The sequence below is a fragment of the Pundamilia nyererei genome, unplaced genomic scaffold (assembly GCF_000239375.1).
Source record: "Pundamilia nyererei isolate P.nyererei 1_Seehausen unplaced genomic scaffold, PunNye1.0 scaffold00009, whole genome shotgun sequence".
Lineage (NCBI taxonomy): Eukaryota > Metazoa > Chordata > Actinopteri > Cichliformes > Cichlidae > Pundamilia > Pundamilia nyererei.
Genome location: NW_005187410.1, coordinates 3,004,791 through 3,019,682, shown reverse-complemented (window position 1 = coordinate 3,019,682; position 14,892 = coordinate 3,004,791). Strand labels below are relative to the sequence as shown.

Below are 14,892 nucleotides of genomic sequence, written 5' to 3'. Positions count from 1 at the left end.
ATCTGCTTCACAGACTCTCTAAAATCCTCATCATTTCTTAGTGCAGCCACTCATTGCTGTTTCACATTAGAGTCACTCATTTCTCTTTTCACTAATGTGCGGCACATCCCAGCTTGAGTATTTCGACCTTGGCAAAGTTGGCACAAAAGCTTCATTTTAAAGATTCTGGGAATCCAGAGTTTTCCCGCCTTCAACTCTAAAACCCTTTGTCTGCTTACATTTACACCTACATGGTTTCACCCCCACCTCTGTGGGTCTGCACTCACTGGTTTCCCTCTCCTTTTTTCATTTTGTGTACAAAGACAGACAGAAAGACAAACAAGCAAACACACGTAGCTTATATATTCTCATGCACTTCTTAAGTGTTTATACTTGATGCTTGTGTCTGTTATGCTTGTATAGTATTGGCTACAGATTTCCTTTTTAATAACAAAGTAATCACTTCATGATGTGATTTCTTTGGAAATAGAAACATAGAGCTTATATATTTGATTCTGCCAATTTTTTATTTTTTTATCTTAATTATAAATTATATCCCGAGTCATTTGTTTGACTGACGTGATTTTATGAGACTGTGAATATGGTGGTTTTCCCCTATGAATTAATGCTACTGATAAAGAAGACAAATATAAGCCGTTAAAAACTAATACAAAGAGTTGTTTTTGACAAGAACACTTTAAAGTGTTTTTGTAACACCTAAAGATACACTTTGCAGTAGAGGCACATTTGTAACAGTACCTGAGTATTCCTTCTACCACTGCCCATATGATACCCTAAAGAGCAAGCACTCAGTTTGTAACCAGTAAAAAGCCTTCAAAGACAGCAGTTTGGTGAGGTTCGCATGAACAAGGTGGCCTGGGAATGAATCAAATCCCCGGTCTGAATTACTGTTTCAGACTACCCCTGCCACAAAGATAGGTTGTTCTTGCACGGTGCAAAACGATGACAACGTAGAGTCACGGTTACCGTTAAAAAAGAAACTACCCTCGTTAAAATGCAAAATAGAAGTCATTAAATATGGCGTAGCTTGAACGTAGCTAGTTCAACCTGAGGGTAAAAGGTACGCCAATCTAATAGGAGCAGAGTTTGGATCTCCGCCCCTGGGCGACCTCGCATTCCAAAGATTCCCACACTCTAAGCTCACCTGCCTTTTCCTGCACTACTTAGCAACACGTTTTCAAGGGCATTGCCACACTAAAGTGAGTTTTTCTACAAGAGGAAAACTAACCCCGGAGCAGTTTCCGTGCATTTACATTAGCCGGCCAAGTTTTCACCCCAACGGTTAGGCATGGCATCAAAAACAGCGCGTGAAGGTCCCTCAAAGGTGTGCGTTGTTTGCGATGATTTGGTCACAAGAAACAGATTAGGGTAGTATTAGATTCTTCCCCGCTGAGAGGAAGCCAAAAGAAGCTTGTCTTATGCCGCATGCACAGACTGAAAAAAAAAGCAACCACTCTCTTTTCACTTTCCGACTTCAAGAAAGCAGCCCATACCCTCCTGCCTGCTCTGCGCACAGATGCTTTCATTTCTCCCTGCGTTTTCGCTCCAATTATTTAGCAGTTTGAAAAGAAAAGAGAAACATTTCCATACCTTGGGAGGATTGTAGTTGCGCTGGCTGAGCTGCGGCTTGGATCTACATTGGAACGTGTAACTTCATCTGTAAAGTCCTGCCTTTTAGTCCCATGCATGTGGAAGAATGAAACTCGCGTCCACACTCGAGTGAAGAAGACGACCCCTCGGCTGCTCCTCGCCTCCAACAGCAGTCCCAGGCAATGCGAGCGTGCATGACGTCAGCGGGAATGTGGGAAACCGATGTGCACTCCTGATTGGTTGCAAAGCGAATACGGGGGCGTTCCCGAAGAGGTACGCGTTGTTAAATTAACCAATGACTGAGAAGATGATAGTTACCTTGGTTACCTGTTTTGTCAACCCATACACTATAGAAGAGAGAGAACAAGGTAAGCTAGGTGGCTCGTCGGGTATATATACTTAGTTTACAACGCAAATAATCGCTAATTGTTGTGTGTAACTTTATTGTAGGTGTAGTTTGAGCTTGGTCTTGTAGGAAACCTTTGGTTCACTTGTTTTTTTTTATGTGTTTTTTTTGTAAGGTTGAGCATAAGTTCTACCTAAGTACTGTCGCTAAACTATAGCAGTAGCAGCTATGACAATGATAAAGTTAAGCGTTTTCTAGTTTAATTAAGTAATATAATAATTGGTAAAAGTCGGTAAAGTAAATTAACAGAGCTTGGCTTGGAAAATATTTAGGCTAGTTGTATGTCCATAGTTTTAACAGCAAAAAAACAAACAAAAAACAACCTAATGATTTTTTTTTAAATATTTATTTTGTACATTTAGCCCATGTGCCACCTTTTCGTCACTGGTGTTATCTTACTCATTATGCAAATTTGGGGGGCTTCTATTAATTATTATTTAGAATAATGCAATGATAATGCAAAAATCATAAGATAATATTTTATTATTTCAAAGCGTTTGTTCAAAGCGTCAATGTATGATATTTGCAAAGCCATTTATTAGCAATAAAATCAAATGAAAGCATATAAAGAACACTTAAAACGAGTGACAATGCCATTCTTTATATCTTAACCTGTACCTGTACCAAATTTCAGTGGATGTAAAATTATTATCTCAAGGGTCTAATGTTACCCATAAGGAAGGTAACAGCAGTGACAGTTTTCATGGAAAATGCTTTTTACAAAATAGATGCTGCAAGCATCAAACCACATGATGTCAGTCATCTTATACTCACCAAATTATGTCATTTAATCTATTTATATTCTGTTGTTTTGTTTTTGTTTTTGTTTAACAATTTCCTAACTGTGTTGTATTAGTGACTTCAACTAAAAGCTTCTTATGAAATTACAAGATAAAACAGAAAAAAATCTGATAAATGAAAAGAGACACTGGTCTCATCATGACCATTTCTTTATAGTGCTTCAGGAAATCTGTGATAGTAAGTCAAGTGATGTCATTATTGGGATGTTTTGTTTCAAAATAATAAACGTTTCTCATAACGCCAGTGACACAGTTTTAAGGGACCATGACTGTCTTTATATATCTTACAATATTTATTTCACATTTTGCTTCATTTTGTCACAGTCATCATATTTTTAACATATCTGATTGATTTGATGCAAAAACGTATATGCAAAACATATAACAAAAAAACACAGCCTTTACCCACCATACTCCACTGTGGGGACAAACGCTGTGGTGGTGCCTGTTCTTCTATATAATTTAATTAAAAAAACAGATATTGTGAATTTAATGGATGAGGAAGGAAAAAATATTCAAATTTAACATGGAAATAAATTGTAAATAAAGTGGTTTTTAAGTGTAGTAAAAGCCAGGGACAGAAAAATTGACATTTCTAGAATGACCTATGTCTTGAATCCTAACCTTGGCTTGCCATTTGGTGTTGAAATGGAAAAAATAATAATTTTGCTGTCCTTAAAATTGGTATTTAAGTCTATATGTAATGGAGACATGGGCAAAAAATAGAAAAGGATTCAGAACAGCGCATCTGTTTTCCCTCCAATCATAGAAAAATTAATTCCTGCATAGTTCATCCCATCTCTTCACACACCATGCATTTGAAAGGAGATGAATCCTGTGCGAAAATATTTCCAAGCTTAATCCAAAACAAAGGCAAAAAAAACCAAACAAAAACATTCCAGCAGTATATTACACACACACTGGCTGCAGTACACTAAAACTTGTTGATGTTAACTAGCATTTTAAACAATGTCACACCAAACTTTTTTTTTTTTGTAGGCAACAAAGCTGTGCATGTGTTTGCAGCGCAATAATTAATGTATTTATTTTGAAGGTACTCTGGTGCATGAAGATAAAGCTCCACAGTGATGAGTGGAAAGGATCTACAAACATTCATAACGAGCATTAAAACGGAAGATGTTGGTAAGTGAGTGAAAAATGGCTGGAATATTCTGGCTTCTGACATAGTGGTCTACTGAACTGTTGAACCGGTTTGACCTGAAGCCCTCATGTCGAATTCTCCAAGTGCCTTTCAAGTCTGTTGTTTTTGTCACAGGCACAGCTTGTGTTTATCCACCTGCTTCCTTGAGTCAAGCCGAAGCACTGAAAAAAAACGTCTGACACAGTTTGTCTCTGCTATCCCCCTCCTCCTGTGCAATCATTTCTTTATTACACATACAATCCATTAGAGCTTAACTGGTGCTGCTCCTCTGTCTAACCTTTTTTTTGCTGAAGTCAGCATAAAGTTTTTACTTCAGACATTAAAAGTGATGAGATTTTCAAGAATTCCAGTGATCCTAATTCATCTATATCGTCTGTTTTCATCCATGCAGAAAAACTGACAGTGCGAATGAAAAATGGTCTTGGCAGCTCAAAGTACAAGCCGGCAGAATATAAAAGACTACTAGCGATTGTTGATGCCAAACGCCAGGAGACTGATCTAATTGGACAAAAGGTAACCTTTTCTTAGCACTATCATCCTTGTGCTAATAAAAAAAAGCTGTGTTTTCCTAAAATAAAGTCCTGTTGCATTTAATAACACGTTGATTCAGCAGCAAATAAAGGAGTATGTGGAATAAAACCACTCATTATACATCAAAGGAAGTGTTAACTAAATAGCATGTCCTCAGTAGTAGTAAAAAGTGCAATATCTGTGTGCGTGCATGTGTGTGTGTTTACCTTTTCCCACTCTTTCATATATGCCACACGCTGTAAAAGGATTTCATTTAGCATAAAATAGACATTGCATAATTCTTGTAGTTTGTCCAACAACATGAAAGAGAGCAGTAATATCACTGCCATACAGAATGGCATTTCTGTGAATATTCATTTGGCTTCCTGTGGTTTTTCCCACCACACTGTTTGAAGTTCATAGTCACATGATTATGAGCTGATCAAAAAGTTAATGCTAGGGGCACTGGAGATTAGGCTGTTAGACCTGTGTTGTTTTAATTAGTAAATTGTGTCAGAAGCCTTCTAGCATCATCGTGATAGCCCATGGCTTCTTCAACCCTGTGCTCTGGATAACTTAGATAAGAGAGGCTATGTTCATATTGGCCCTCCTGAAAAAGCAGGCTTTTTGAACATCTCATATTGGTGATGTGATAGGGGTAAATAAATTACCATAAGTAGCCTCAAGCATGGGATCATTTTTGCTTTCTATAAATGGACTGGCAGCATTAGTAGACAGTAAACACTTGGCAGCTCTATACTACACTCTGTGCACTGTGTTACCCAATATACAGATATGTGTGTATGTAAACACTAAAAAAAGGAGTGGGAAACATATTTTTTTCAGTACTGTTTTGATTACAGGTAGACATCCAACAAATGGGCATAATATTGCTACATTTTCCCTACTGATTCACCTATATTAATGTTTACGTGTTTTTGCTGAAACACATTATATTATAAGAAAATGCATAACTGACAGATTCCATGTCTCCAATATTGCGGGAGAATCCCCTTTGTGTGATTGCAAAGTTATTGATCCTTTACTCATGTATGACATTTCATTGATGATTTGTATTTCAAAATGTATTAAAAGGAGCAATAAAGAATGAAAAATGCATAAGGAAAGGGTATATCACAGGGACTGCTCAGGATGGAGGTGATTTGGAGACAAAGTAAAAGGGGCAAGGTTGAGATGGTTTGGCCATGGGTAGAAGAGTGATAGTGCATGTATTAGGAAAAAGCGAAGGTTAATGGATGTAGTGAGAAAGGACACGCAGATAATTGGTGTGATGCAGAGGATAGGGTGGCAACACCTGAAGGGAGAAGTTGAAAAAAGAATGAGACGTGGCTTATAACAATACCTGTGGTTTAACTTTAAATCCTTCAAACTGAAAAAGATGACTTTTTACTCATTGTGTATGAAAGGAAATTAAATGTCCTCATATAACTATTTTTACATTGTTCATGTGGATGTCTACGAGCTGAATATACAAACCCTATTATAGAGAATTTAAGACACTGTGTAAAATATAAATAAAAACAGAATGGAATGATTTATAAATCACATAAAACAGAATAATAACAGAAGATAGAAAATATGACATTTTAGTATTTCATGAAAAATATTAGGTTACTTGGCAACAGGTCAGTAACAGGTCAGAGAGGATAAAAAGAGATCTTAGAGAGTCAAAGTTTCTCAGAAGTAAAGATGGGTTGAAGTTCACCAATCTGGGAAAAAAAATTTGTGTCTACTAATTGTGGAAGAATTCCATAAAATGTAAACAGCTTGTCATCTACAGTACATAGTATTACCGAAAGATTCAGAGAACAAATCTCTGTACACAAGTGACTAGGTTGAAGATTAATACTGGATGCCTGTGACGTGCATCGCTGCATTAAAAACAGCCATGATTCTACCATGGAAGTCTCTGCATGGGCAAAGGAATAGAAATCACTGCCTGTGAATGCAGTTCAGCATGTCATCCACAAAGGCACGTTAAAACTCTGTGATGCAAAGAACAAGCCATGTGTAACATGATTCAGACAGGGCAGTGTCTTCTCTGGCCTAAAGCTTATTTGAAATGGACTGAATTAAGTGTTAAACTGCTCTGTGGTCAGACAAATCTAAATATGAAATGCTTTTCAAAAACATCCTTCATCCTCTGGACTAAAGAGAGAGATAATCCTGCTTGTTATCAGCTCTCAGTTCCTGATGATATGGGGCACATCAATCCAACATCTATTACAAGAGCATTACTTTGTAGCAGAAGAGTCAGGGTGCTGAACAGGCCTGTCTGCAGTCCAGAACTTTCACCAATTAAAATCATTTGGCACATCATTAAATGAAAAATATGACAAAGCAGATATAGAACTGTTGAGCAGCAAGAATCCTACGTCAGACAAGAATGGAACAACATTCCTCTCCCAGAAGTCCAGCAGCTGGTCTCCTCAGATGTTTACATACTGTTGTTACACAAAGAGGAGATCGCTAAACATGGCTCTGGCCCAACTTTTTTAGAAATGTGTTGCTGCTTTCAAATTGAAAATGGCCTCATTTTTTTCTTGAAGTAGTGCAACTTTTCATTGCACATGAAGAACTACTGCATGCTTATTTCACAGAAAGTAGAGAAAGAATGAACCAGAGTTTGAAGAAAATCGTCTTTTATGTTATTAGTAACATAAAATCTTTTTTCTTTTATGACAAGTCAAGGAGCCTATTGTTGAAAGGTCTATGGAAACGTGAGAAATGTATGAAGGGTGAGCCATGGATTTACACAGAATATTCTAGGTCAAGTACAGAGTTGATTTTCCGATGGTATTATGGTCTTCTGACTTGCAAATAACCATTTTCAATTTTTTTATCCAGGTATTTCGTATGGGTCTTGCAAGGTGGGATGTAATCCAGGCAGACCTTTGAATATTTTATACATTTTTTTACATTTTCCGTCTGGAAGCCAGGAAGTGTTATGTCAGCGATTTTTAAAATGCCATACATTTTGTTTAACAGAGGCATAAAAATAAGATTGGTATGGGTTAAGAATTAAATGGAAGGAAATGTTGTTAAATGCATGAAAATGTATAATGTGGTGTGAGAAAAACTTTAAATATGAGAATTAAAGACCTCAATTTTCCTGTGGTTAGGTTTAAGCAAACAATAATGTTCACTAAAATGTTTTAAGTGCCTTTACCTAAAAACTGATTGGGAAGCTAACCAATTTAATGGCTATTATAATGCTAATAAGAGTAGATATTAATGGATTAGTTTTATTTGGCAGAGTGAGACTACAAATGAGGTGATGTAAGTTTTGCTCCAGGCACAGTTTTTGCAGTCCAAATGAGTTATTAGACAGCCAGTGCAAATTAAAATTACCTATAATACACTGCCTGGAAGAGGCATGGAATATCAGCAGTTTGGCCTTTTTTATTTCAGTGCTGCACTAAAATCCAACTGAGCACTGTAGATTGACTTACTATAAAATGAGCATTAGCAAAACATATCCAAAAACAGCAATCCCCTCTGAACACATAGACACAGCATTTGAATGTATACCCAAATCATTTTATTCACTGCTCATCTGGAAATTACTTGCAACCATGTTTTGGTTTTGTGAGATTATATTTTGTGAAAAAAAACACTGATAAGACAATGCGTTGCTATGCTAAAGGTGCTCTAACGGAGTGCTTTAAAGAGGGTTTATGGGGGGGGAACCCACAAGTGATGATAGATTAAGACTGCTACCTCCCCCGTTTCTCCTAATAACATGCCTAATGTATATCATTTGTGTTTCATCAAATTTTTTCCAGTTTATTTTGTTTTTTTGCATTAATAGTGACACTGTTCCAGCTGAATTATGAGTCACTCAAAGATTTAATAATGCTAATAAAAACTGAAGCTTGCCTTTAAATGGATTAAATGCTTTCAACCATAAGAATACTGCGTATTTCACATTCTTTGCAACATTATGATGTATGTATAAACTATATGCACAATATGCTTTGTGCTTCATTCAAAATGGTCTAGACATTTGATGCGTTAAAGCACTGCGCATAGAGATCTCTCCGGATGAAGTTAATTGTAGGCGGAAATAAATGTTCCTAGTTAAAGTGCATTTAAAAGCAAGCACTCCAGCCAAATGCATGTTGTGCTTCCAGGAAAACTGTTTATTCCTGCTTTGCATTTAACTGCCTTGTGAACCATCTTATAGGTTCACAAGACTCGCTGTGCAGCCAAGGCAACCAAGGAGAGCTCCATATTACGGCAGCACAGACAGGTGTGGAGCACAGAGTGCCTCAGGCTGCAAAAGGCTGAGTAAGAGCCCCCTATTACTCCCTGTCATTATCTGCTGCAGTTTTCTGAATCTGCTATTACACCATGCAACCATTCCACTTAAGCCCCATTATGCCTAGCCAGGAACATGCATGAAAAAATAAATGAATGAATAAACTGGACACACAAAAAAGACGAAACAAAAAATGTGTCCGAGAAAAAATGAAGAGAGGATATTTAAGCTGATTTTCTGACTCCATGACATTGAATTAATAGAGAGAAGTGGGTGGTTATAGCCATGCAGAGACAGAGGGGTATACTAAATGGAGGAAAAGTGTTCCTCTGTGGGTTGAGGCAGAAGTGTGGGACTGGGGGCCCCAGCAGTGTCATGTCTTGTGAAGTGAGAAGGGCAGCACTAGCTCTGGGGTGCAGCTTGTTTGGCTGCATAATGACTATGTCTGAGCCACCCAAGGTTAATGATGTACACAAGCGTTATCCTCAGTAATGAGCCTAGTCATAAGGATGTGCCACTGCTTGCATCTCTCTCCACACATATCTAGTTAAAGTACCTTGGGATTCAAACAAGCAAACAGGAAAGTATATCTCTATGGTTACTTGTTCCTTTTTGCAACCATTTCAACCATGTTAGCAAGAAACAAATAATTATTGTAGCTCTCTCTGTGGGTCATTTCAGTATGAAGCTGCTCACAGCAACAAGACATCCTACCCCTAACTTTTGTCAAACTTTTGGAGAAAGTCCACCAGCGAAGTCTGTAATACTCTGTGTGTGTGTGTGAGATAGATGGAAAAAAGTTGTCACCTTCTTATGGCCATCTCTAAATGTGGAATTGTTGTAAGCCAAATGCAAAGAACATGCTTTTTTATTTTACTCATTTAAGGGTAAAATATATACTTTTTACACCGTTATGTATAATTAGCAGCTACCTTTCAGGTCATGGCCGCTTGTACAAATTCAGATCAATAAGTTGTCATATAGTTTTATAGATTAAGCTACAGAGCACTCCATAACGTTAGGAAGCTGACATTAACTCCATGTTTATTAGGTACTGCATTACAGTGATGCTTGCATCAATAGATAAATAAATAAAGTCTCTTATTCTGAAACAGGCCATTTTGCATAATTATATCATTTATGCTTAGGTTTAAAATGAGTTCATTATTTGTCATTTAAATTAATGGATATGTTTGCATTTAATAGAATGCATTTGTTCTCTCCAACAGAGAGAAAGCTGAAAATGACATCCATTATTTTATAAAGCAGATCAGGCCAAACAATATAATGGACAGTGCCATTTTCTCTCTTCAAGAATATGGTAAACAACTACATTTTTTATGTGCATTTGTGTCACCATCACCTTGCTGTTTAAGCAGTGCACTGCTAATGTGTATACCTGTGTGTTTTCGGGTTTTAGAACTGTTTCTTGAGAGGGAAATTGAGGCATTCAGGATAAACTCTGTACAGCCTGTTTATCAGCTCAGGGATGACCTGGTCTTCAGACTGGGTGAAGTACAACATCAGCAGCTCTCTGCACATCCATCAAACTGGGAACAAGTGATACAACAGGTATTGTGAGATATGGAATAAGGGCTTAGTGATTTTGATAAAGACCAGCCATATATATATACATGTATAAAAGAGTGTTTTGCAACATATGTCCTTGATTGGGGGAAAAAGAAAAAAAGTGGCAGTATTTTTTCCTGTCTATGCACTTCAAGTCTTCAAAAGCAAATCTAATCGGCGGAAACTCTCTGCAGGTACCAGACCAAAATAGCCCATCCAGCTCCTCCACAGAAGTTTACAATCTCTTACTTTCACACAGTGATCTTACCTTGTGCCCAGCAGTATATGCTGTCCATGAAGCTGTTGTTTGTTAGATATCTGTGGACTCTAAAGACATAAATTCTGTCTGTGACTCTGAGAGGCTTTTGCTGGGTCTAGAGATGAATCGTGAGATTAAGGAGTTAGCCGGGTCTCAGAAAGACCTTACTGGGAATGAAGTGTATCCCCCCCCCTCCCCATGGCCTCCTATTGGCCCATGGCCCTTACCCACCTGATTGCTGATAAACACACATTTTGTCTTCCTTTCCCAATCTCTTATTCCACCACTTTTCCTTTCTCTGCCTCACAATAAAAAAGAGAAGCTGAATGCTGTATAATTGTGCTTTCATCCTGGAGTGAAAGTGAGGAGTTTAAAAACAACACTAAAATTGGCACAGAATTGGGTGGTACAAAAAGAAATAGAAAGGCACACAGTAGGCGACACTATGCTTGTGTACAACTTTTAAAAATGTTAATACTGCTTTTAGCATTTCTAGATGTGGTTTGAATAATAATAAAAGAGGACTAATAATTTGAAAATGAATATTAATAGGTTAAAGCTTAAACTATTTTCTCTTAACTTAAAAGAGATAACATAATGTTTTTGAACAAACTCAATTACAATTGTAGTTGACTTTCAGTAAATAAACTTTATAATCGTCCACATATGCATTCATGCATCTATAAAACCATTTTACTACTGCTGTTTATGTGGGTGACGGGTGTAGTTATATTGTAAGACACATTCATTTTCATTCATTCCTTATCTTCATCCCTTACAAAAGCATAAGAGCCATCAGACAGTTAATCGGTTTTATTCATTGTATCTGTGTTTTTGTGCTGTTCTGGAACACTAAGATCTCTTCCTTTTTTGAATGTTTCTACTAATACTGCTACCTTGATATCAATAATGTACTGTATATTTTTACATTTTTGGGAGGGCTTTGCATTTTCAACATGCAATAGCCCATCTCAATTCATGGCACATTTGAGCATTCTTGTCCTCAAGTCATTTCCTGCATACCAAAAATGATGGTGTTGGCTGATAAATGTTTAAAAAATATTTACAGTTATCTGGGTTTTGGGTTTGTTTTTTTTTGGTGTTATGAAAAACTTAGTTTACCCTGACTGCTTCCATAGGAATTAAGAGGGTAAGTAGCAGCCAGGTGTCATCGATAAAAGTGAGCACCTTTATAAATGCAGAAGTTTTGGCAGTTTGGTAGTCTGAAGCAGGTCTTGCTAACATGCTAACAGGTCTCTGTTAGCATTTAAATATTAAAGTTCATGACAGTACAATTAGACTGAACAAGAATGTCCTGTTTGGAAGGCTGCCAGTGGAAAGCCTCTTCTTCTCTTCCAAAAAGAACTTGGCAGCAAACTTAGGTTTACACAGTTGCATCTGAACAAAACACAAGACTTGTAAAAGAGTGTACTTTAGACAGATGAGACCACAGTGGAGATATTTGGCAATAATGCACAGAGCCACATTTAGTGAAAACCAAACACAGCATTTCAGCGCATGGTTTGCAACTATGGGACCCTGGCACCTTGCAGTCACCGGGTTGAAGATAAAATCCTTTGCATACCAAAGTAGAGTCTAATGTAAGGTATCTAAAGCTTGGCTGAAATTTGGTCATGGAACAAAACAATAATCCCAGGCACAGCAGCAAATGTCCAACAGAATGGCTGAGAAAGAAAAGAGTCAAGGCGCTGCAGTGGCCCACGCAGTCAAATTGCAGTCCAGTTCTCAACCCCACTGAAATGCTGTGGCATGACAAATGACTGCAAACCTCAAGGAACTGAATCAACATTGTAAAAAAGAGTGAGCCAGAATTCCTTCACAATGACACGAGAGACCGACGCAGTCATACAGAAAAGGATTACTTTAATTTACTTCAGATTGTTGCTGCTAAAGGTGGTTCTACGAGCTATTGAATCCTGGTGTTTAGTTCGTTTTTTATAGGAGACATGTATAAACTCTCTTTTCACAAAACATTTGTCAGTATTCAGAGCATGGGTAGCTCTTTGAATTTGATGTCTATTTCCTTCTCCTTTTCAAATGCCTTATTGTTTGGTTGTTCACTAGGTAGGTGTTCATTGGGTGATATTGTCTACCAATATAACAAGTCATAACAGTATATTAATACAATCAGGATCAGGATCAGCTACATCATATTTGTATTTTTTGCTTCCAAATAACACTTCACAGCTTAATATTTCTTAAACATTACCTTAGATCTAACTACTCCTTTTAATTAGGCTCTTACAGTTTTAATAGGCCTAATTAGTGATTTTCTATTATTGCAGCAGTCTATCAGAAGTTCATAAATTTAGATGACCGAAAGTTAATATATATAAATATCTTGAGAGAGAGTTGTTTGTGGCAGAGGACTTCCAAGGTAGCCAGAGCAAGATTTGTAGTTCTGTTTTACCATTTTGTTTTTTCTTGACAACAAAAGGTCAAACTGGCATGTTTGTTTTCTAACACTGTATTTAATACATTTTTTATGTTTTCATTCTTGTACCAACAGATAAACTTTGTCAAAGCACAACAAGATGACATTATTGCAAACTTTGATGAAGAGTATCTGGACCTGGAGAGAGAGATTGTAGGCCTTGGCCTGGAGGTTTGTTATTTTATGCAGAGAAATTTCCATTGTCGATAATAGCATATTCTTCACCTTAATAAGTGAGTGCTACAGTGTGTCGTGAGAGGAAATTAACATTTCATTATGCAGGGAATGCCAAAGTTTGCTCCATCTGAATATTTTGTTTATTTATTTTGAACTAAGTTAGACGTTTATTGGGTCATCGTTCTATTCTTCAGTAACCTCTTTACAGTTCTGCTTATATAACTGACTACTGAGATATGCATCCACCATGTTGATATTTAGAACACAAAGCTGAATATTTTCACCAGTATGCTTAACAGTTAGCAAGATGTTTGTTTTAGGAAATGCTTCTCCCTGTTTTCTCCAAACACCCGTCCACAGCATTAATTTTTGAACCCCTGCTTGAGGGGTTGTGTTTGCTTGTATTAATTTCAAATGTCAGTCAAAATATATGATTATCCCAAACTTTTATGTAAAACTGTATATATCAAGCACATAAAGTCTATAGGCAACCTCAAGGATTGCCATATTGTCCTTCACAGAAATATCTCACTAGTACTTCAGATAATTTGGTGAACATTCCAGAAGAGGTTTTGAATTCAGACTGCCCTTATCCAGAGCTGAAGGACTCACTGATCGAAGCCTTTCACTCCCTATCAGAGAGATACCAGAGCAGGCTGCAGAGCCTCCAAGAACAACTGCAAAGGACAGACAGGTATGTCTGAAGATGTCTGAAGATTTAAGCTTTGCTTTTTTTCCCTTATTTGCATAATTCAACGTTTTTACGCATTGCTGGATGAAATATATCGCTGGTTTTTACCGCTAACGTGAAATAGGAGGCTGAAATAGGCTTTTAATGATCTTCAGCCTTTTATTTAGATAATTACATGCGGGAGCAGAGCTCTGCTGTAACTGGACAGATCAAGATGAAAGATTAAGAACTCAACAGGATATTAAAATCATATAGATGCATAGTCACTTCACTCTGCAGAAACAACCTTTTAAATATGTATTTCTCACCAGGAGAGTGATTATATCAATATCTCCAAGCTACTTCAGAGCTCGATTTTTATTTACATACAGCTGCTTTTATATTATTGTTACACAGTACTGCTTTTTATCTGCATGTACTATATGAAAATGCAATGCAGTCAAATGAAGGTAGAGAAAGACAATTTTGTAGTGTTGCTTATCTGTTGCAGTGCTTTCCTTTCTGATCATGTACTGTTTGTGTTGAAATTTTTTCAGGTTCTGTGGCTGGTGTGAGCACGATCATGAACACTTTACGTTCACAGTGTCTAGGTATACTCATGACATACCCAACCACAGAGCCCTCTGCATGGATATGCTGTTGAGATTCTTTCCTGGGAAAAGTCGACAAGAGCTGGTAAGTACTTTAGGGGAAAAAATCTGAATTAATTGTTAAATTTATTTATAAATGGACAAACAGAAAAGCCAGCTATTGTTCTAATCAGGAAATAGGTAAAAATCTCTAAATGTACAAAATTTGATGGTTGATATTTTCACATGTAAAGACATTTTGCATTAATTTTCTACAAGTTATGAGAGTAAATTGAGTATATTTTTGGTTTTTACACTCGGGGAGACCGGGGATAGTTGTAACGTGGGTCAGTTGTAACACTTCCAATTTCTCCAATCAGGGCTAAGTTTCAAATGATGTGACTCATCCTGTGCATGCCCAA

General features: G+C 37.1%; 2 protein-coding genes across 8 annotated transcripts in view; one reads left to right on the top strand and one right to left on the bottom strand.

Moving 5' to 3' along the window:
• LOC102214550 (plakophilin-4) overlaps positions 1 to 1,803 on the bottom strand; it is an 87,320-nt gene extending 85,517 nt beyond the window's left edge. For 2 of the 5 annotated variants that reach the window (XM_005723400.2, XM_013908366.1), the window contains exon 1: positions 1,591 to 1,803. The gene's annotated coding sequence lies outside the window, so the exon portion shown is untranslated. The remainder of the gene's footprint in view (positions 1 to 1,590) is intronic. The other 3 variants (XM_013908368.1, XM_013908367.1, XM_013908369.1) reach the window with 2 other exon arrangements.
• Positions 1,804 to 1,882: 79 nt separating this feature from the next.
• The window catches only part of LOC102213889 (coiled-coil domain-containing protein 148), a 27,380-nt gene continuing 14,370 nt past the window's right edge, over positions 1,883 to 14,892 (top strand). The window contains exons 1-9 of one of the 3 annotated variants that reach the window (XM_005723397.2): positions 1,883 to 1,958; positions 3,851 to 3,939; positions 4,350 to 4,471; positions 8,676 to 8,779; positions 9,980 to 10,071; positions 10,171 to 10,322; positions 13,109 to 13,204; positions 13,732 to 13,904; positions 14,438 to 14,576. In XM_005723397.2, coding sequence (XP_005723454.1) covers positions 3,885 to 3,939; positions 4,350 to 4,471; positions 8,676 to 8,779; positions 9,980 to 10,071; positions 10,171 to 10,322; positions 13,109 to 13,204; positions 13,732 to 13,904; positions 14,438 to 14,576 — 933 coding nt within the window. In that variant the 5' untranslated portion in view covers positions 1,883 to 1,958; positions 3,851 to 3,884. Of the gene's footprint in view, positions 1,959 to 3,850; positions 3,940 to 4,349; positions 4,472 to 8,675; positions 8,780 to 9,979; positions 10,072 to 10,170; positions 10,323 to 13,108; positions 13,205 to 13,731; positions 13,905 to 14,437; positions 14,577 to 14,892 lie in introns of those variants that run through there. The other 2 variants (XM_005723399.1, XM_005723398.1) reach the window with 2 other exon arrangements.